The following is a 22,521-nucleotide window of genomic DNA, read 5'->3' on the forward strand; positions in this document are numbered from 1 at the left end:
AGATATATTATTTTCTATTGAATTTCTATGGCAACCAACTTTCCTTTTTTTGTTATCCAATTAATAACAGTGAAAAATATTCCACATAGAACTAAATAAATGAGGGACAAAAGTATGAAAAACACATTACAGCAACCTGTTTGACATTCAGGTAGTAATTGCTTAAGTCCTTTCACACACATGATGATTACTGTTTTGAAAGGGATCTCCCTTTCCGCTTCAGGAAAAAAACAACACCAAAACCAAATAAAACAACCATACCATTATCATCATTACTATATAGTAATCCATTTTCTATACATATATAAAATCATAGTTATTTGCAATGGTACATTTTAATTACACTTAAACAAAATTGTTATGAAACAAAGTAAATCCCATATTTTTTGGTGTCAAAACACTTGCATATGTACTCTTCAGAACAGAAATGTATACAGTTAAGTGACAGTTTTTCACCTCAGAATTGATTTCCCCTTGATTACCCCTTTGACAAATACAGACTAAGCATTTACCATAACTATTTTTTTAACAACTTTGAATACCATGTACAGTTCATGGCTACTATTATTTCCCATCAAACACATACTGTGGGTAGAAACCATTGTTCCTAAACTGCGAAAATGTTTCTTGAAATATGTTTCCTGAAACTGCGAAAATTTTTCTTGAAATATGCATTTTCTTCGCAAACGGATAATGGGTTTGTCGTTCAATGGTTTTTATTATGTTCTGCTGATTGTTTTTAAATACATTTTTACATTATCTGAATGTGTCCACTCATTGGAGATGAAAGCAGGGATGACAGGAAAGGACACTAAGAGAGCCAGCCAAGAACCAGACAAGAGGTCTACTTCTCACAACTTCAACTCAAGAGCACCCCTATAAAAAAAGTTAATTTCACCATCTCATAATATCCATGACCATAGATTATGAGAAAGACGAGGCCCTAGTAAGAAAACCGATACAGTACAATAACTACTATTTAAGAGAAGGAACATACAGTATTCTGGGCACCCACTATCGATGTGTTGATACTGCATGATGGGAGTACTGCACAACGATGCGTTTCATAAAGCTTCCGATGGATGAACAAATACAATCATACTAGCAGAAACCCCCAAACCTTTAGTTCATTTGTTAAATACACTAATCAACAGAAAATTAAAAATGAGAAACCTTCTCCAACTTCTTGAAGGCCACCAATCATCGTTTCAATGACTAATTATATTAACCGAGTTTCATTCCATTTAATAAAAAAAAGTTTACCCCCAACCACAAGGCTCTTGATGAAGAGAGGAACATTAGTATATAGCTTCACAGAGAGGGATATAAGAACAATATGGTAGGTAGAGGTGTAACTGTTATCTAACCTCATCTGCTCTGGGCCCACGCCACTAATGCCAAAGACAGAGGAGAGAGATTACTTTTATTCAAAACGTATGCCCAGTTTCATTTCATGTCCCTTTTCCTCACACCCTATGACTTTTTGCAAATGTGAAGGAGTACACAGTGTGATGAAGGCTCCACCTAGCCCTCTTATAGGAGTGAGGTTTGTGCCAAATTGCCTTCACCTAGGATACCCTTCAGATCTGTGAACACTGACGGGGTAGAAGCTGAGGAAAGAGGGGCTAGGGACTAAAATGCAACCAAGTCTTAGGAATACCCCGTTCACCCATTGGATCAGACTGCAGCATCTAGATCTCTTAGAACAGAGAGCCAGTGGAGTGAAACATCCACACAATGGGAGGAGTGTAACTGTTCATTGGTAGGGTCCAATGAAGTAGGTTACGTCCTGGGAAACTTTCTAGTCAAAGACAGCCATTATGAGGTCAGTATATTTCGGGACAGGACTACCAGCTGCCTTTCTCCTTAGCCTCCCAGTAGCCTCCCTTATGTGAGTAGGGTCGTCGCAGCGTTTAAATCACTGCACCGTGTAGTTATCTTGGCGAGTGCCTGATGAAAAAATAAATGAGATATTATTTAGTGTATTGGACCTGTGAAAAAGAGAAGCCGATTTATAAAGTGACCACACAGTTAAACTGCTTCCTCTTGGAAACTTGTTTAATTGAAAACAATGTTGAAAGTGTGAGAGACAAAAACAGACAGAGAAGCACAGAAAACAGGCAAAAGAGGGATACTTGCTTTTCAGAGAAGGGTCAGTAAAACAGTCCTCATCGACAGCTTGTGGGAGAAGAAAAAGGGTCACGAAAGCGGCCTTCAGTTTCAAGTCTTACAGTATAACACTTATTCCGATTGAGACAGATGGAAAATGAAGGGACTCGAGGAGAAGCCTTTACTCAGTTACCTTCCTCTGACTCGCTGGCTGTACGCTGGCTGGCGGCCTCCCGTTCCCTCTCACGGCGGACACTATGCTGCTTCTCCTCCAGCCTCTGTTTCTCTACGTTGGCCTCGTCCCACTGGCCCACCTCCATAAGCCTCTGGTCGGGTCGTCGACAGCTGTCCGTGGGCGCCACGCCTTCCAACATTAAATGCAAATGTAACCCCCTGTAAAGACTGGCTTTAGTTTTTTTTTGTGTGTGGCAATGCTAATGTCTGTATTCTGAAACTGTCCATGTACAGTGTGGGGCAAAGATTTGCCGAGTACATGATTGGTCTGAGGTGATCTTGGGGAACAACGACAGAGTTCGTTAAGAGTGTTGTGACACCGAAGTTTATTGTTCAATTTGCTTTTTGTTTAATAGTCGGTATGAGTGTAGTTAGCTCCTTTTCACCAGCTATTTTCTTTTAATTTGGTTATTCACCGGATTCGTCATCTTGAAGGACAGACAAACGAACTGCTGGCTAGGTTCAGTTAGTTAAGCTAGCTAGCTATTCTACCAGCAGCATTCTACCACTTCATCACCGGCTGCCTCCAGTTGTTCTACAAGTAACCTCTCGGCACCGATGGAGCTCTCAAGGTTGTTTCTTCCACCTGTTAAATACTGAGGAATCCTTGGCCCTCTTGTTGACGGATGCTAGCTTCCTATGCTCCCTCTGTCCGGTTATCCTCTCTTCACTGAATGGACGGTAATGTTCATGTTTTAACCCCTCTCTGTCCTTATCGAGGTGCCCCAGGGATTTTATTGTTTGTAAAACTTTAACTGAGAGCTCTCAATTGTTTTAACTTCATCTGCCATCCAGATACATACAGTTGCATACAGAATATATACAAGTACACACATTTACCTAGAAACATATATATTCACACACACACACACACACAACCAGTCAAAAGTTACTCCTTCTTTATTTTTTACACATTTTCTACATTGTAGAATAATAGTGAAGACATCAAAACTACAAAATAACACACATGGAATCATGTAGTAAACAAAGAGGTGTTAAACAAATAAAAATATATTTTATATTTGAGATTCTTCAAAGTAGCCACTCTTTCCCTTGACAGCTTTGCACACTGTTGGCATTATCTCAACCAGATTCATGAAGTAGTCACCTGGAATGCATTTAACAGGTGTGCCTTGTTAGAAGTTAATTTGTGGAACTTCTTTATGTCTTAATACTTTTGAGCCTACCAATTGTGTTGTGACAAGTTAGGGGTGGTATACAGAAGATAGCCCTATTTGGTAAAAGATCAAGTCCATATTATGGAAAGAACAGCTCAAATAGGCAAAAATAAATGACAGTCCATTACTTTAAGGCATGAAGGTCAGTAAATCCCGAAAATGTCAAGTGCAATCGCAAAAACCATCAAGAGCTATGATGAAAGTGGCTCTCATGAGGACCGCCACAGGAAAGGAAGACCCAGAGTTACAGTGCCTTGCGAAAGTATTCGGCCCCCTTGAACTTTGCCACCTTTTGCCACATTTCAGGCTTCAAACATAAAGATATAAAACTGTATTTTTTTGTGAAGAATCAACAACAAGTGGGACACAATCATGAAGTGGAACGCCCAAAATTGGGCATGCAAAATTATTCAGCCCCCTTAAGTTAATACTTTGTAGCGCTACCTTTTGCTGCGATTACAGCTGTAAGTCACTTGGGGTATGTCTCTATCAGTTTTGCACATCGAGAGACTGACATTTTTTCCCATTCCTCCTTGCAAAACAGCTCGAGCTCAGTGAGGTTGGATGGAGAGCATTTGTGAACAGCAGTTTTCAGTTCTTTCCACAGATTCTCGATTGGATTCAGGTCTGGACTTTGACTTGGCCATTCTAACACCTGGATATGTTTATTTTTGAACCATTCCATTGTAGATTTTGCTTTATGTTTTGGATCATTGTCTTGTTGGAAGACAAATCTCCGTCCCAGTCTCAGGTCTTTTGCAGACTCCATCAGGTTTTCTTCCAGAATGGTCCTGTATTTGGCTCCATCCATCTTCCCATCAATTTTAACCATCTTCCGTGTCCCTGCTGAAGAAAAGCAGGCCCAAACCATGATGCTGCCACCACCATGTTTGACAGTGGGGATGGTGTGTTCAGCTGTGTTGCTTTTACGCCAAACATAACGTTTTGCATTGTTGCCAAAAAGTTCAATTTTGGTTTCATCTGACCAGAGCACCTTCTTCCACATGTTTGGTGTGTCTCCCAGGTGGCTTGTGGCAAACTTTAAACAACACTTTTTATGGATATCTTTAAGAAATGGCTTTCTTCTTGCCACTCTTCCATAAAGGCCATATTTGTGCAATATACAACTGATTGTTGTCCTATGGACAGAGTCTCCCACCTCAGCTGTAGATCTCTGCAGTTCATCCAGAGTGATCATGGGCCTCTTGGCTGCATCTCTGATCAGTCTTCTCCTTGTATGAGCTGAAATTTTAGAGGGACGGCCAGGTCTTGGTAGATTTGCAGTGGTTTGATACTCCTTCCATTTCAATATTATCGCTTGCACAGTGCTCCTTGGGATGTTTAAAGCTTGGGAAATCTTTTTGTATCCAAATCCGGCTTTAAACTTCTTCACAACCAGTATCTCGGACCTGTGTTCCTTGTTCTTCATGATGCTGTCTGCGCTTTTAACGGACCTCTGAGACTATCACAATGCAGGTGCATTTATACGGAGACTTGATTACACACAGGTGGATTGTATTTATCATCATTAGTCATTTAGGTCAACATTGGATCATTCAGAGATCCTCACTGAACTTCTGGGGAGAGTTTGCTGCACTGAAAGTAAAGGGGCTGAATAATTTTGCACGCCCAATTTTTCCGTTTTTGATTTGTTAAAAAAGTTTGAAATATCCAATAAATGTCGTTCCACTTCATGATTGTGTCCCACTTGTTGTTGATTCTTCACAAAAAAATACAGTTTTATATCTTTATGTTTGAAGCCTGAAATGTGGCAAAAGGTCGCAAAGTTCAAGGGGGCCGAATACTTTCGCAAGGCACTGTATCTAGAAAAAGTAGAGGAGATGAGCGATAGGTTTCTAAGAACAAGCTTTTCTCCACAATGTGTGGATGAAGCTCTTAATTTGGCATTGGGGAAAAGACAAGATTAAATGCTACAAAAAAAAGACCACTAGAGCTAAAGAACACTCTGTAATGTTCACAGCCACATACTTTGAAGTCGCAAAAAGTGGGAGACGCTGTCAAGAAACACTGGCATGTTTTATCATCGGACCTAGTTTTGCCAGCTGAATTTAAGAATCCACCACTTATTGTATATAGGAGAGGTCGCAATTTACGCAATAAATTGGTCCATGGCAACTGCCAGCCACAAAAGAAAATCAGCCAGGCTCTTTTACGCCCACTTCCAAATGGTAGCTATAAATGCAGAGGATGCGCGCAGTGCAACAATATGATGAAGTGTTAATACTTATGCCACCCACATACAGGAAAACGGTTCCAAATAAATTACATTATTACGTGCTCCACAAAGAAATTACATTATTACTGCTATGTTATCTACATTATTAAATCTCCATGTGGGCTGGGCTATGTAGGTAAAACCTCTCGTTCTCTCAAACAGAGAATCATAAAACATAAAAGTCCAATTAGGAGAAAAGACAGGGATTATACAGATTATCCACATTTTAAATTACTTTAAACATGACATTTCTACTTTTTAGATTTTGTGGCATAGAGAAAGTTAAGATATCAGACAGGGGAGGTGACATTAATAATATTCTGAGCGAAAGAGAATGTTTGGGGATTTTCACCCTCCAGACATTATTTCCTAAAGGTCTTAATGATGAAATGCCTATGTATGTTATGTTGTGAATTTGAACATGAATTATGCCCCTATTTCAGATTACTCTGACGGATTTTCTTGCGCTGTACCCAATGATTTATGAAAACTTGCTTGGTAGGTCGATGTCCTCATTGTGGTTTTACAGACGTGTTTAATATGTTTTATGTACACACTTTATTTGAATATTTATGAAATGCATATTGTTATATTTGGAAGCACTTGATTTCCCTCAAATCCAACCCCATTTGATGCGTGGAACGTATGTGGGTGGGGCAAGGTCTACATAAGGGTGCTTAATTGAAAAAACTCAAAAGCTCTGACGAAGGCCATGAGGCCGATACGTAAAGCTAATTAAAGAGCAGTGATACTATCAAGAGCAGTGTGTGGATTCCCTCCTTTTATTAAACTGTTACCATCCACCTGCAAAAAAGATTGGTGAGATGTGCGAGTGCCTTTTGAATTTTGAGTTTAGCTAGAGTGACATTTTCATACTCCAAGGAGAGAACAAGGCACTCACAGCTAGGGTTGCAAAGGGTTGGAAACTTTCCATGTGAAGTTAAGCCCGGGAATTTGCGGGAATTTTTCTCAAATTCATCAAAAAAGTTAGCTTATAACAGTGAATCTTTTTTGTGGGACACACAAGGCAATTCTGGGTCTTGTAGCATATTTTGGTTAAACTACCTCCAATTCAATGGAATTGCAACCCTCTGCATGCACAGTACATTCTTCAATCACATGTGCATGTGCTCTTCCATCACACTAATGAGATGCTATTGAGCCCACACAACAACACTGTCTGAGCCAAGGACTACATGATTTCTGGTAAGTTTTGATTACAATACTGGGTGGGGTGAATATATTTTATATGACATACATGATTTTTTGTTAACTAGTAAATAGTAGCCTACAGCAAAGTGTGTTTAAAAAAATTCTGCTAGTTAGTTTTTGCTACCATGTGGGTTTTAGCGTGCTTGAGCCTGCTAACTGAGGAGTGTTAATTCACCTGTTCCCATACAGATAAAATTATCTTACAAAGGAGTTGTTTAATCTAACTGCTTAACTATTTATCTGTACATGGATTTGTTTTTGTTTTTTTACTCATTTTTCTAGTCTTTACAGGAAAATGCCACGGGCACTATCTGATGTATGGAGACATTTCACTGCAGCTAATGAAGAAGGAAAATCTGTGTACATTTGCAAATACTGTGCCAAATCATATGTGAATAATGCAACAAAGATGCAAAATCATCTGGCCAAGTGCCCAAAGTTCCCTCAGCGCTCACAACAAGCAACCTCTGACAAAAGTCCCTCTACTTCTATCGATAACAACAGCTCATGGTCCTCCTGGAACCAGAAGTTTTTTGGACTCCATGGAGGAACGTAGTCAGAGAAATGCTGATAATGTCTTGCTCGAGCTATGTATGCAACTGTTCACCTCTGCTGTTCACAGCATACACCACTCCAACCAGACATGCTTTATCTGCTAATTTGCTGGATGCAGAGTTCAGAGTTCAAGTGAAGGTCAGGCAAATAAAAGAGAAAGGAGACTGTATTGCAATCATCTCTGATGGGTGGTCGAACGTTCGTGAGCAAGGAATATTTAAGTACATCATCTCTACCCCTCAACCAGTATTCTACAAGAGCACATACACAAGGGACAACATACACACTTGTCTCTACATTGCAGATGTAGGAAGTCATCTTTGACCTTGGACCACAGAAGGTATTTGCACTGGTGTCAGATTGTGCTGTGAACATGAAGGCTGCTTGGTCTAAAGTAGAAGAGTCCTAGCCTCACATCACACCCATTGGCTGTGCTGCTCATGCATTGAATCTGCTCCTCAAGGACATCATGGCACTGAAAACAATGGATACACACTACAAGAGAGCCAATGAAATGGTTAGGTATGTGAAGGGTCATCAAGTTAAAGCAGCAATCTACCTTACCAAGCAAAGTGAGAAGAATAAGAGCGCCACATTGAAGCTGCCCAGCAACACCCGTTGAAGTGGTGTTGTCATCATGTTTGACAGTCTCCTGGAGGGGAAGGAGTTTCTCCAAGAAATGGCCATATCACAGTCTGCCGATATGGACAGCCCCATCAAGAGGATCCTCTTGGATTATGTATTTTGGGAGAGAGTGGTAAGCAGCCTGAAACCTATAGCAGTAGCCTTTGCACGGATTGAGGGAGACAATGCCTTCCTGTCTGATGTTCAGACTTTGCTTGCAGAGGTAAGAAAAGAAATCCATACTGCCCTGCCCACTTCACTGTTGCTCCAAGCAGAGGAAACTGCAGTTCTGAAATACATCAAAAAGCGTGAAGACTTCTGCCTGAAGCCCGTACACGAGGCAGCATACATGTTGGACTGCAAGTATGCTGGCAAGAGCATCCTGTTTGGTGCAGAGATCAACAAGGCCTATGATATCATCACTTCCGTGTCTCGCCACCTTGCCCTGGGTGAGGGCAAGGTTCTTGGCAGTCTGGCGAAGTACACTTCCAAGCAAGGGCTTTGGGATGGAAATGTAATATGGCAGTCGTGCCAACATATCTCATCAGCCACCTGGTGGAAGGGACTTTGTGGATCTGAGGCTCTTTCCCCTGTTGCCTCCATCATCCTCCAAATCCCACCAACATTAGCCGCCTCAGAGAGCAACTTGTCCTTGTTTGGGAACACACACATTAAAGCCCGCAACTGGCTGACCAATACGAGGGTTGAAAAATTGGTTGCCAACCAGGCAAATTTGAGGCTTTTTGAGCCTGACAACAAGCCATCCTCAACAAAGTTGGAAAGTGACAATAAAGATAAGGCCTCAGGGTCTGATGTTCAAGGGGTGGACATTGAGGAGGTCCAGGGAGAAGACATGGAAGCCTGAGAAAGACAACCAAAGCTTTAGTTTCTAGACTATAATTTTACAGATGTATGTTGAAAAGGTTTTTGGGAGTTGCGATGGATCATTGGGGATCATTCAATATTCCTTTCTTTTGTTGTTCAGCGAAATCATCCCATGTGAAGAGTCAACTCAATTCCCTCTTCAAAGGGGGAGACACTCTAGACCCAAACTGTTACAGACCTATATCTATCCTACCCTGCCTTTCTAAAGTCTTTGAAAACCAAGGTAACAAACATATCGCCGAACATTTCGAATCGCACCGTACCTTCTCCGCAATGCCATCTGGTTTCTGAGCTGGTCTGCCAAGCTCAAGGTCCTAAACGATATCACAACCGCCATCGATAAAAGACAATAACACGCAGTCTTCATCGACCTGACCAAGACTTTCGACAATGTCAATCACCGCATTCTTATCAGCAGACTCAAAAGCCTTGGTTTCTCAAATGACCGTGAACCAGGCGAGGCTGTCATTTGAGAAACCAAGGCTATTGAGTCTGCCGATAAGAATGCGGTGACTGACAGAGTCGAAAGCCTTGGCCAGGTCGATGAAAACGGCTGCACAGTACTGTCTTTGATCTATGGCGGTTATGATATCGTAACCAGCTCGGAAACCAGAATGCATAGTGGAGAAGGTACGGTGGAGTTCAAAATGGTCGGTGATCTGTTTGTTAACTTGGCTTTCGAAGACTTTAGCAAGGCTTGGCAGGATGGATATACAGTGGGGCAAAAAAGTATTTAGTCAGCCACCAATTGTGCAAGTTCTCCCACTTAAAAAGAGAGAGGCCTGTAATTTTCATCATAGGTACACTTCAACTATGACAGACAAAATTAGAAAAAAATCACATTGTAGGATTTTTAATGAATTTATTTGCAAATTATGGTGGAAAATAAGTATTTGGTCACCTACAAACAAGCAAGATTTCTGGCTCTCACAGACCTGAGGCTCCTCTGTCCTCCACTCGTTACCTGTATTAATGGCACCTGTTTGAACTTGTTATGAGTATAAAATACCTTTTAGAAGCAAGAGTTATTTTATACCTCCAGCCAATCGCATTCACTCTATCGAGACATATTGCAGACTTGTGGAAAATGATGTTGGACTTCTCCTTAAGAATAAACAGGGATCCAAATCTTTCCATAATTTACCCAAGAATGAAAAACAAGCTTTGCTTGATTCAACACCCTAAAATTGCCACTTTCTATACTTTGCCGAAATTACACAAGAATGTTACACAACCTCCAGGGCGCCCTATTGTAGCGGGCATTGATGCAGTAACGGCCCCTCTATCTACTTTTGTTGACTTTTTTATTAGACCACTCGCAGAACAGCTCCCCGCCTTTGTAAAGGACACCAGCAGTATGATCTCTATCATTGAATCTCTTGATCCTCTCCCTGAGAATACCTTGTTAGTTACTTTTGATGTTGAGTCATTATACACTAATATTCCACACGAGGGCGGTATTGAAGCTATGGAACATTTTCTTCTGCAAAGTGACCCTAATGAACTACCTTCCAGTGCATGCATTGTAACACTGGCTGAAATAGTACTTACGCATAACTATTTCATGTTTCTAAATGATTTCTTTATTCAGACAAAAGGTACTGCTATGGGATCCCCCATGGCTCCTAACTGTGTGTGTTTTCGGACCTTCCCTTGGTCGTATTCTCTCGGGGCAGAAATCTCAGAGATCAATTGGTAAACTCTGATTTACCACCCCAAGATATTCCTGAACAACGTCTATTTGCGCCCCTACTGGATGGAAATTACAAATGTAATGGCTGTGCTCAATGCAATGGCACTTATAAATGTAGATCCTTCAAACACCCACAAACAGGGAAATCGATCCCAATAAAAGGTGTTATTACGTGCTCCACTAAGGCAGTTATTTATCTTATAACTTGTCCTTGTGTTAAAAATGATGTAGGTAAAACAAAGCGCGAATTAAAAGTACGTATCTCAGAGCATCGTAGCACCATTAGGTGTAAAAACTTTACTTATCCAGTTGCGGCCCACTTCTTGGATGCAGGCCACTCGATTTCGTCTCTGCGTTATATTGGCATCGAACATGTCACCCTCCCTAGGAGAGGGGCTGACCTTGATAATGTATTGTTAAAACGAGAGGCTGCCTGGATCATTAATTTAAAGACCCTTGCGCCCTTCGGTCTCAACGTAGACTTTGATCTGAAGCCATTCTTGTGATTATTGTGATTTTGCCATTGTAATTGTTTGTAAACTTGCGTAGTTAAATTAATCTATGATCGTATGCTATCCATTTGTTTGTATGCTGTTCTTTGTTTGACATTTTAATATTTGATTATTAACCAATGGTATTAGGCCACTCTTGGCCATGATTAGACACCTGTGTCTTTTGACACTATATAAATGAGTCATCCCGCAGTGTTTGTGATTATACTCTGATGAAGACAGCTTGGCTGTTGAAATGTTGGTATTCAATTTTGCATCTGAGCTCCTACATTGTGCGGCTTTCTTTTATTTTCAAGTTTCTACTCCGCTAGCCAGCACCTCGTCTTTTTCTTCTAGATCAATAACTTTTGTTATTGACCAAATACTTATTTTCCACCCTAATTTGCAAATAAATTCATTAAAAATCCTACAATGTGAGTTTCTGGATTTTTTTCTTCTCATTTTGTCTGTCATAGTTGAAGTGTACCTATGATGAAAATTACAGGCCTCTCTCATATTTTTAAGTGGGAGAACTTGCACAATTGGTGGTTACTTTTTTGCCCCTATAGGTCTATAACAGTTTGGGTCTAGAGTGTCTCCCCCTTTGAAGAGGGGGATGACCGCAGCAGCTTTCCAATCTTTAGGGATCTCAGACAATACGAAAGAGAGGTTGAACAGGCTAGTAATAGGGGTTGCAACAATTTTGGCTGATCATTTTCGAAAGAGAGGGTCCACATAGTCCAGCCCAGCAGATTTATAGGGATCCAGAATTTGCAGCTCTTTCAGAAAATCATCTATCTGGATTTGGGTGAAGGAGAAGCAGGGGGCCTGTTGGCCGGGGTAGGGGTAGCCAGGTGGAAAGCATGGCCAGCAATAGAACAATGCTTATTGAAATTCTCGATTATAGTAGATTTAATCGGTGGTGACAGTGTTTCCTAGCCTCAGTGCAGTGGGCAGCTGGGAGTAGGTGCTCTTATTCTCCATGGACTGACTGTGTATATTGGTTCCTGACTTCCCTGAAAAGTTGCATATCGCGGGGGCTATTCAATTCGACTTTATGGATCTAGTCCCCCGATGAGATGAAGTCACAAGTATTTGGACAAATTCACTTCTAGTGTAGTCAAAAGTTGAATATTCCTAGCAAATGACTACATCAAGCTTGTGACTCATTGGATGCATCTTCAGTTTGTTTCGGGATATTTTATGCTGTGCCATTGGACAATACAGAAAGTATTTGCTGTACGGAAAAAGAGCGGGAGAGACAGACAGCCATGCCATACCTCAATAGGCTCTAATTGGTGAAATTCGTGTGGAGACTTTCTCAACATTCCATTTACAGCTAAATATCAGTACTGTGTTGTGCTGCATCTTATGGTGGCTGGCAGGAAAAGAGGACACACAAAACAAGTCAGACACTCACGGTAGAGGGTTTTTCCACCACAGCTCCCTGCCCTTGAGCGTCTGGTAGACAGTCTTCTGTTGGCCCTGGGTGCCGTTCTCTCCCTTGCTGCTCTGCATGACCCTGGGGAACTCCATCTTCTCATCCCAGGTCCCCGGCAGCACATAGTGCGCCTTCCCATCCTTATCCATCACCTAGACGGAGATATGGAGAGATACAGAAAAGGCAAAGGAACCAGAAATACAGGTAGAAAGAAGGAAAGGTACAGATTTATGTCTTCTTTTTAGTCTGTTACATAAACGTCAAATGTGTACACCTCCTACCTTCCTGGCCACATCTCTAGAGAAGTAGCTGTAAGGAGCAAACTTCAAATGGCAGCGATCTCCCGTCACTTGATTTACCACATCAATGTCTCCAGACTAGAATTGAAGAGAGAAGAATTGGGCATAAACCAATAACCACTGGCAAATAATCATAAAAGAAAAATACACCTACAAGGGTTTTTCTTTATTTGTACTATTTTATACATTTTAGAATAATAGTGAAGACATCAAAACTATGAAATAACCAAGAAAGTGTTAAACAAATCAACATATATTTTATATTCTTTAAATGGCCACCCTTTGCCTAGATTATAGATTTGCACTCTCAAGCAAGCTTAACCTGGAATGCTTTTCCAACAGTCTTGAAGCAGTTCCCACATATGCTGAGCACTTGTTGGTTACTTTTCCTTCACTCTGCGATCAGACTCATCCCAAACCATCTCAATTTAGTTGAGGTCGGGGGCTTGTGGAGACCAGGTCATCTGATGCTGCACTCCATCACTCTCCTTCTTAGTCAAATAGCCCTTGTGTTGGGTCATTGTCCTGTTGAAAAACAAATGATAGTGGGACTAAGCGCAAACCAGATGGGATGGCGTATCGCTGCAGAATGCTGTGGTAGCTATGCTGGTTAAGTGTGCCTTGAATTCTAAATAATCACAGTGTCACCAGCAAAGCACCCCCACACCTCCTCCTCCATGCTTTACGGTGGGAAATACACATGCGAAGATCATCCGTTCATCCACAGCACATCTCACAAAGACACGGCGGTTCGAACCAAAAATCTCCAATTTGATCTCCAGACAAAAGGACAAATTTCCACCGGGCTAATGTCCATTGCTCGTGTTCCTTGGCCCAGCAAGTCTCTTCTTCTTATTGGTGTCTTTTAGTAGTGGTTTTCTTTGCAGCAATTCGAGCATGAAGAACTGATTCATGCAGTCTCCTGTGAACAGTTGATGTTGAGATGTGTCTGTTACTTGAACTCTGTGAAGCATTTATTTGGGCTGCAATTTCTGGTAACTCTAAGTCTGGTAACTCTAATGAACTTATCCTCTGCAGCAGAAGTAACTCTGGGTCTTCCATTCCTGTGGCAGTCCTCATAAGAGCCAGTTTCATCATAGCGCTTGATGGTTTTCGCGACAGCACTTAAAAGAAACTTGCAAAGTTCTTGACATGTTCAGTATTGTCTGACATTCATGCCTTAAAGTAATGATGGCCTGTCGTTTCGCTTTGGTTATTTGAGTTGTTCTTGCCATAATATAGACTTGGTATTTTACCAAATGGGGCCATCTTGTGTATACCCCCACAAGAGGGCACCACAAGAGCGGTTCTTTAAAAATAGTTACCATATCCCCAATTAAACTCTAGAAGGTCTTTAGCTATCACATTTATAAAAAGTCAACTTATTAATCATAACCTCGTATCATATCATTCTGACCCATCATAACCTTCTTGCGTCTGCATAAACCCGAGCCTTACTTATGATTCAGTACTACACTAGTTGGTTTAATTATTTATTTACTAGCTAATTAAATTGTGACTAGATAAACATACACATTTAATACATTAAAAACAGGTCCCAAACGGAACGACAACAACGTGGCTGCTCGTAACAAAAGAGATGGAGGGGGAGGGAGAGAGGGGGACAGAGACACTTAACATTGGCACTTTCAAAAACAACTCACCTACAGTAACCACATACAGTTGAAGACAGAAGTTTACATACACCTTAGCCAAATACATTTAAACTCAGTTTTTCACAATTCCTGACATTTAATCCTTGTAAAAATTCCCTGTCGTAGGTCAGTTAGGATCAACACTTTATTTTAAGAATGAAATGTCAGAATAATAGTAGAGATAATAATTTATTTCAGCTTTTATGTCCTTCATCACATTCCCAGTGGGTCAGAAGTTTACATACACTCCTTGCCTCCTTGCTCACACATGCTTTTTCAGTTCAGCCCACAAATTGTCTATAGGATTGAGGTCAGGGCTTTGTGATGGCCACTCCTATACCTTGACTATGTTGTCCTTAAGCCATTTTGCCACAACTTCGGAAGTATGCTTGGGGTCATTGTCCATTTGGAAGACCCATTTGCGATCATGCAAATGTCTTGAGATGTTGCTTCAATATATCCACATCATTTTCCTGCCCTCATGATGTCATCTATTTTGTGAAGTGCACCAGTCCCTCCTGCAGCAAAGCGCCCCCAGAACATGATGCTGCCACCCCCGTGCTTCTCGGTTGAGATGGTGTTCTTCGGCTTGCAAGCCCCCCCTTTTTTTCCGCCAAACATAACAATGGGCATTATGGCCAAACAGTTATTTTTTTGTTTCATCAGACCAGAGGACATTTCTCCAAAAAGTACGATCTTTGTCCCCATGTGCAGTTGCAAACCTTCGTTATGTCGAAATAGGACCAGTATTACTGGGATACTTTATATAGATCATTTTGTATCCGTTTCCTCCAGCATCTTCACAAGGTCCTTTGCTGTTGCTCTGGGATTGATTTGCAATTCTCGCCAAAGTACGTTCATCTCTAGGAGACAGAACTAGTCTCCTTCCTGAGCAGTATGACGGCTGTGTGGTCCCATGGTGTTTATACTTGCGTACTATTGTTTGTACAGATGAACGTGGTACCTTCAGGCATTTGGAAATTGATCCCAAGGATGAACCAGACTTGTTGAGGTCAACAAACATTTTTCTGAGGTATTGGCTGATTTCTTTGGATTTTCCCATGATGTCAAGCAAAAAGGCACTGAGTTTGAAGGTAGACCTTTAAATACACCCACAGGTACTCAAATTATGTCAATTGGCCTATCAGAAGCCATGACATTTTCTAAGCTGTTTAAAGGCACAGTCAACTTAGTGTATGTAAACTTCTGACCCACTGGAATTGTGATACAGTGAATTATAAGTGAAATAGTCTGTCTGTAAACTGTAAATTGTTGGAAAGAATTACTTGTGTCATGCACAAAGTAGATGTCCTAACCGACTTGCCAAAACAATATAGTTTGTTAACAAGAAATATGTGGAGTGGTTGAAAAACAAGTTTTAATTACTCCAACCTAAGAGTATATAAACTTCCTACTTGTGCGTGTGTATCTTTTTATTTTACCCTTATTTTACCAGGTAAATTGACTAAGAACACATTCTCATTTACAGCAATGACCTGGGGAATAGTTAAGGGGAGAGGAGGGGGGATGAATGCGCCAATTGGAGGCTGGGAATGATTAGGTGGCCGTGATGGTATGAGGGCCAGATTGGGAATTTAGCCAGGACACCGGGGTTAACACCCTACTCTCACAATAAGTGCCATGGGGTCGTCAGTGACCATTTTTTCTTAACTGCTACAATTGATTGGTGGCGTAGTCCACTATAATAGAGTTGGCTCATAGTTTAATGGTTGGGAGTTCTAATCCCACATGGGGCAGATATATTTTTTTATTTACAATATTCATCCCGTGCCCACACACTTCTAATTCTGAAATCTGAAATCACACCTGTGAGCGTGGTCACCCTGGTAGCAGTTGTAGGTTTTTATACAGTACCCGAGAACAATCTGTGAGTTAATTTGACCATTGGAAAAAAAACTACTGCGTAAATATTGAAATGCAGGTTTGATTGAATTCCCACAACTTTCACCTAAATGCATTTTTTAATTGAAGGGGTTGGGCAAAGGCTGAAATTAGCATTGAGAGTTACCCTTTAATGAGAAAGAGTCCTTTCATGACATTAATTATTCAAAGCTGTTGACTCGCCAGGGGATGTAATGAAATCATTAAGCTGCAGATGGTATTAATAAGCTTGTTCAACATTGCAGCCGACTTTGAAGGCTTTGATGCTATCCTACATGGCCATAATCTGGTTCAGACTTCAAATATTCATGATCAAGACCAATTGAAATCAATAAAGTCTGACATTGCCAGGTCACGTGACAGGCAAGAGGTATTTCCTGGGTGGATTTGAGCAAACATTACACTGATAGCATTCCGGACATTGTATGGTATCCAATAGGAAGCAACCTTTTATGGTGCATACAGTCGCCTTTAGGAACCGACACAAAATAACCCTGCTTGAAGTACCCGAGTACTGGCTAAGGAGACCAGCTGAGAATTTCCAGTACAAAAGACAAGAGCAATTTTCATCACCTTTGCAAGTCAGATTTTCCACATATATTGCCTTGGAGTGTCTGGGAATGGTGATGATAGCGTGTTTAGTATACTCCCGAGTGGCACACCGGTCTAAGACAATGCATCTCGGTGCAAGAGGCGTCACTACAGTGCCTGATTCGAATCCAGGCTGTATCACAACTGGCTGTGATTGGGAGTCCCATAGGACGGCGCAATTGGCCCAACTCATCCGGGTTTGGCTGGGGTAGGCCGTCATTGTAAATAAAAATTTGTTCTTAACTGACTTGCCTAGTTAAATAAAGGTTAAATAAAAAACTACTGCAAAACTACAATTCAAGTAGAGGATACACAGAGCTGGCAATCACCTGTTCACAAAGATGTGCAACTAAATTAAAATACATGCTAATGAGTTTCATTTCATTTCCTAAACTGAATGAATACTGAATTGGGCCCCAACCCTGTTCAGTGGAGTAGAGGTCTTACCTTTTTCCTGTAGCCGCTGGCCCCCATGGTGAGCAGGGTGATGAGCACATCCGGGCAGGGGGAGGCTGATGCTTGACCTGTAGACAGAGGGCAGTCAACATCATACTAAAAGGGCACAAACACTTTCTAACCTGAACCCTTACTATGACTGTATCAATTTGCACTCAAATCTATATTCTTAAGTAAAAACAGAGAAAGGAAGCTTGAAGTCAACAGTCAATCACATAACAAGGAAAAAAGGGGACCAGCACTCACTTGAAATACAGTGCCTTGCAAAAGTATTCGGCCCCCTTGAACTTTGCGACCTTTTGCCACATTTCAGGCTTCAAACATAAAGATATAAAACTGTATTTTTTTGTGAAGAATCAACAACAAGTGGGACACAATCATGAAGTGGAACAACATTTATTGGATATTTCAAACTTTTTTAACAAATCAAAAACTGTAAAATTGGGCGTGCAAAATTATTCAGCCCCCTTAAGTTAATACTTTGTAGCGCCACCTTTTGCTGCGATTACAGCTGTAAGTCGCTTGGGGTATGTCTCTATCAGTTTTGCACATCGAGAGACTGACATTTTTTCCCATTCCTCCTTGCAAAACAGCTCGAGCTCAGTGAGGTTGGATGGAGAGCATTTGTGAACAGCAGTTTTCAGTTCTTTCCACAGATTCTCGATTGGATTCAGGTCTGGACTTTGACTTGGCCATTCTAACACCTGGATATGTTTATTTTTGAACCATTCCATTGTAGATTTTGCTTTATGTTTTGGATCATTGTCTTGTTGGAAGACAAATCTCCGTCCCAGTCTCAGGTCTTTTGCAGACTCCATCAGGTTTTCTTCCAGAATGGTTCTGTATTTGGCTCCATCCATCTTCCCATCAATTTTAACCATCTTCCCTGTCCCTGCTGAAGAAAAGCAGGCCCAAACCATGATGCTGCCACCACCATGTTTGACAGTGGAGATGGTGTGTTCAGGGTGATGAGCTGTGTTGCTTTTACGCCAAACATAACGTTTTGCATTGTTGCCAAAAAGTTCAATTTTGGTTTCATCTGACCAGAGCACCTTCTTCCACATGTTTGGTGTGTCTCCCAGGTGGCTTGTGGCAAACTTTAAACAACACTTTTTATGGATATCTTTAAGAAATGGCTTTCTTCTTGCCACTCTTCCATAAAGGCACGATTTGTGCAATATACGACTGATTGTTGTCCTATGGACAGAGTCTCCCACCTCAGCTGTAGATCTCTGCAGTTCATCCAGAGTGATCATGGGCCTATTGGCTGCATCTCTGATCAGTCTTCTCCTTGTATGAGCTGAAAGTTTAGAGGGACGGCCAGGTCTTGGTAGATTTGCAGTGGTCTGATACTCCTTCCATTTAAATATTATCGCTTGTACAATGCTCCTTGGGATGTTTAAAGCTTGGGAAATCTTTTTGTATCCAAATCCGGCTTTAAACTTCTTCACAACAGTATCTCGGACCTGCCTGGTGTGTTCCTTGTTCTTCATGATGCCCTCTGCGCTTTTAACGGACCTCTGAGACTATCACAGTGCAGTTGCATTAATACGGATACTTGATTACACACAGGTGGATTGTATTTATCATCATTAGTCATTTAGGTCAACATTGGATCATTCAGAGATCCTCACTGAACTTCTGGAGAGAGTTTGCTGCACTGAAAGTAAAGGGGCTGAATAATTTTGCACGCCCAATTTTTCAGTTTTTGATTTGTTAAAAAAGTTTGAAATATCCAATAAATGTCGTTCCACTTCATGATTGTGTCCCACTTGTTGTTGATTCTTCACAAAAAAATACAGTTTTATATCTTTATGTTTGAAGCCTGAAATGTGGCAAAAGGTCACAAAGTTCAAGGGGGCCGAATACTTTCGCAAGGCACTGTAGTTGCAAACTGACATTTCTGTTTATTTTATTCTCATCTTTTAGGCAACATATCCTACTACAACACATACTACCACATGCAGGTCTTTATTGTAGCCAAGCACTAACATACCTGATTTCATGACATGTTGATTATTTGAAACTGGCATTAGTGCTGGGCTGGAATATAATCCAGCACACCAAGTAGCTTCCCCAAAATGGGCATTAGATCGAGACCCTGTGCTACCAAAATGAACAAACTTCCAACATTTCAGAGGGGAAATGGAATGTGTCACCAGCATAAGACAGGCAGAGACAATACAGACACACAGGAATACAACAGAGCACAGAGACACTGAGGGCTGGCGGAACAATTACACTAGATGAGCCCTATGATAACAGTAAACTAGTAGCTAATGCAGGTAATAGCAACTTTACACAAAAAGGTTGCAGGCTTGGTTCAAACACATATAGCCCTTAGTGATATGAAACAGCACTAACCTGGATACATTCTGCTGATCTCCTGAAATAAAAGACTAATTGAAACCAGCAATTGTGGCACCACCTACTGGAACCATGAAGTTTTTGTCCAGGCTTTGTACAAAGGCATCGATTCTTCCAACACGAGCCCCCTGAAGAGATTATGAAAATAACCTAACTTTGCTATGCCTATGGAATGGAAAAATATGATTTATGAAAGAGGAGTTGGAGCAGTAGTACCTGCTGAATAAAGTGCATACACTTGGATGACTGCACTCCATAAGCATTGTTGACAACATGGAGGATGTCATATTTGGCACACATTGTGGCTAGCTCCTCCAATTTGCCAGAACAGAGGGAAGTCATTATCAAATAATGCCCTGGTAATCTTCACCCAACATACACTGTAATAATATGGAAGTATGCTTCTGTGAGTAATGTCATGAAGTAGACTATATAATAAAACAGTTTACAGACTATACAAATAACATTTGTTTCCAGTGATACCAGTTATAATAGCACATGATAATAGGACATGGACATTTTATTTGTTACAGCTCTATTTAACCATGATTGGATGGCAAAGCAAGAAGTAGTGGAGTGGACACAAAGGATGTTCTCTGCTCCCAGCTCTTGCATCTTAAGGTCCACAGACTCCAGATCTGTTCTCAGCTCATCGCCTTCCAAAATGTTCTCACCACCACGGGTTCAAACCCTGTTCATGGTTACAACGAGCAAAAGTGATCAATGTTGGGGTTGGACAAGAGTTGCCTTGCAGGGGAGCTACAGTGGGGTAGTGGACGCATAACGTTTGCCGGCATGAGCAGAGCGCAATATACTTTATTATGTGTTTTCATGTGTGAGCCGTGCACCGAATTCTTGAAAATAGAAACAGAGAGAAATGTTGCACTAAGCAGGGATGAATGAACGGGAGCGTCTCACACTCTGCAAAAGTTAGGCCCTACGAGTCAAGTATAGCATGCATTTTAGGCAGCTCTTAGAAAAATTCAGTCATTTTCAAAACTAGCTGAACTGATAGGTGCATCTAGAGCAGGAATGGGGAGTACAAGAAACTGTAGGGCATAACTTACTTTTATAATGTTACAGAGAGTGGTATTGAACACGGTCATGCTAGTACTTAACCTGCAGGTGATCATGGCATTGAAGCAGGACTTCTGGTCAATGAGGGGCCAGATGATGTAGCGCGCCTTTGGTCTCTTGTGGCGAAGTGTTAGGAAGCACAGTGTCAGGCTCATCCCGGTTGCCATTGGAACTACAAAACAACTGGCCACACTTTGCACACCTGTAAACATACACAATAACAAACAAGCTAGGAACAAAAGTGTGCACACAGTGTAGCTCTACTACAGAACTGGAGGTGTCCATTACTGCCATACATTTATCAGTAGGCTAAATGCAATCTTAGTTACACACCTGAGTTTTAAAATGTCCAGTACAACTGAATTAGTCAGCTTGCCCAGCAGACTGGAACCTGCATCCTTAGGTTGAGTTGCAGCGATGTCACCAGATTGTCCTATCCCATGTATAAAGCAACACATACATATCTCATGATCATGACTCCACTGAACATGTATGACAAAACAGGTAGCTACTTGGAATTTAACAAAGCAATAGAAAATTCCTTTACTTTGAAAAGCAACAGTTAATAAGAACCTGTAATGTCGTCGGGCCACCAAACTAGATGCCACTCTGCCCTCCCTCTCACCAACACCACAGTTTCCAAAGAAGTTGTTGCTGTCCATCACAGCCAGTTCATTTTGCTGTTTGGTTCCTTGTGAATACACCCCTGATGTAGTTACCTGGCAAATGTGCAACTGATCTGATCATCTTATCGAAATAATAGAATTTGAAGGAATGTTATTCGGATATTAACGTTACCTGGTCCAAAAGCTGTCTAATCAGCTGCTCATGACTGCGACGTGCCTGTGACCCCTGGCGAATGTAGGATGCCGACACAATCTTCTCACTTATGGAAAAGTTTTCACTATTCATCTCAACATTCGCTGTTAAACAGATAAGAGTAGATTAGCATATGCAATTCTAGCAATAATAGTCAGTAGAAACGTGTACTTTAGCGAACGTGTTCATCACAAAACTAAAGTACAACCTTCTAACGAGTGGTGTATTCAGGGCTAATGCCGAATCAAAGTAATCCTCAGCTCCGTTTATGCTAATATTGATTTGGCTACTGGTTATTGTAGTGTTTATCTTTTTTTTTTTAAATGTATCTGCCTTACCTTTGCAGCTATTTTCACTGTCAAGAACCCGATTTCATTCTCTCATGTTTTGAATTCTACTTCCGAGTTTTCTTCTGTGTTTATCATCGGATGGCGAGCCCAGAAACACAAAACATCGCCTCCGATTGGATGGAGAATGACTGCCCCCTCTCATTGAAGCTCTGAAGCTCAAAGTCGATGGCTGTTGTACAGTATAGTCAGAAAGTATTCAGACCTCTTCCTTTGTCGACATTTTGTTACGTTATAGCCTTATTCTGAAATAGATTAAATACAAAAAAGCCTCATCAATCTAAACACAATACCCCATAATTAACGGGTTTGTTTTGTGCAAATTTATAACAAATAAAAAAACGATACCT

General features: G+C 41.1%; 1 protein-coding gene and 1 long non-coding RNA gene across 3 annotated transcripts; both read right to left on the reverse strand.

The window, feature by feature from the left end:
- Positions 1-512: 512 nt before the first annotated feature.
- On the reverse strand, positions 513-17,849 carry LOC110531926 (oxysterol-binding protein 2). Its single transcript, XM_036987801.1, has 7 exons — positions 17,808-17,849; positions 17,553-17,629; positions 12,940-13,035; positions 12,638-12,810; positions 2,303-2,502; positions 2,140-2,178; positions 513-1,950 (listed from the first exon to the last, which is right to left on the reverse strand). Exons 2-7 carry the CDS (start codon positions 17,577-17,579, stop codon positions 1,919-1,921), a joined length of 567 nt encoding a protein of 188 aa, XP_036843696.1. The 5' UTR covers positions 17,580-17,629; positions 17,808-17,849; the 3' UTR covers positions 513-1,918.
- A 1,543-nt stretch (positions 17,850-19,392) lies between these two features.
- On the reverse strand, positions 19,393-22,308 carry LOC118966025. 2 transcript variants are annotated; one of them, XR_005053224.1, is made up of 6 exons: positions 22,163-22,308; positions 21,804-21,928; positions 21,579-21,724; positions 21,339-21,438; positions 21,048-21,207; positions 19,393-20,619 (listed from the first exon to the last, which is right to left on the reverse strand). It is a non-coding gene; the product is annotated as an uncharacterized LOC118966025 (long non-coding RNA). The 2 variants fall into 2 exon arrangements; XR_005053223.1 differs by having other exon boundaries at positions 19,393-21,207.
- Between the last annotated feature and the right edge of the window lie 213 nt (positions 22,309-22,521).

This window comes from Oncorhynchus mykiss, chromosome 9 (genome assembly GCF_013265735.2).
Source record: "Oncorhynchus mykiss isolate Arlee chromosome 9, USDA_OmykA_1.1, whole genome shotgun sequence".
NCBI lineage: Eukaryota > Metazoa > Chordata > Actinopteri > Salmoniformes > Salmonidae > Oncorhynchus > Oncorhynchus mykiss.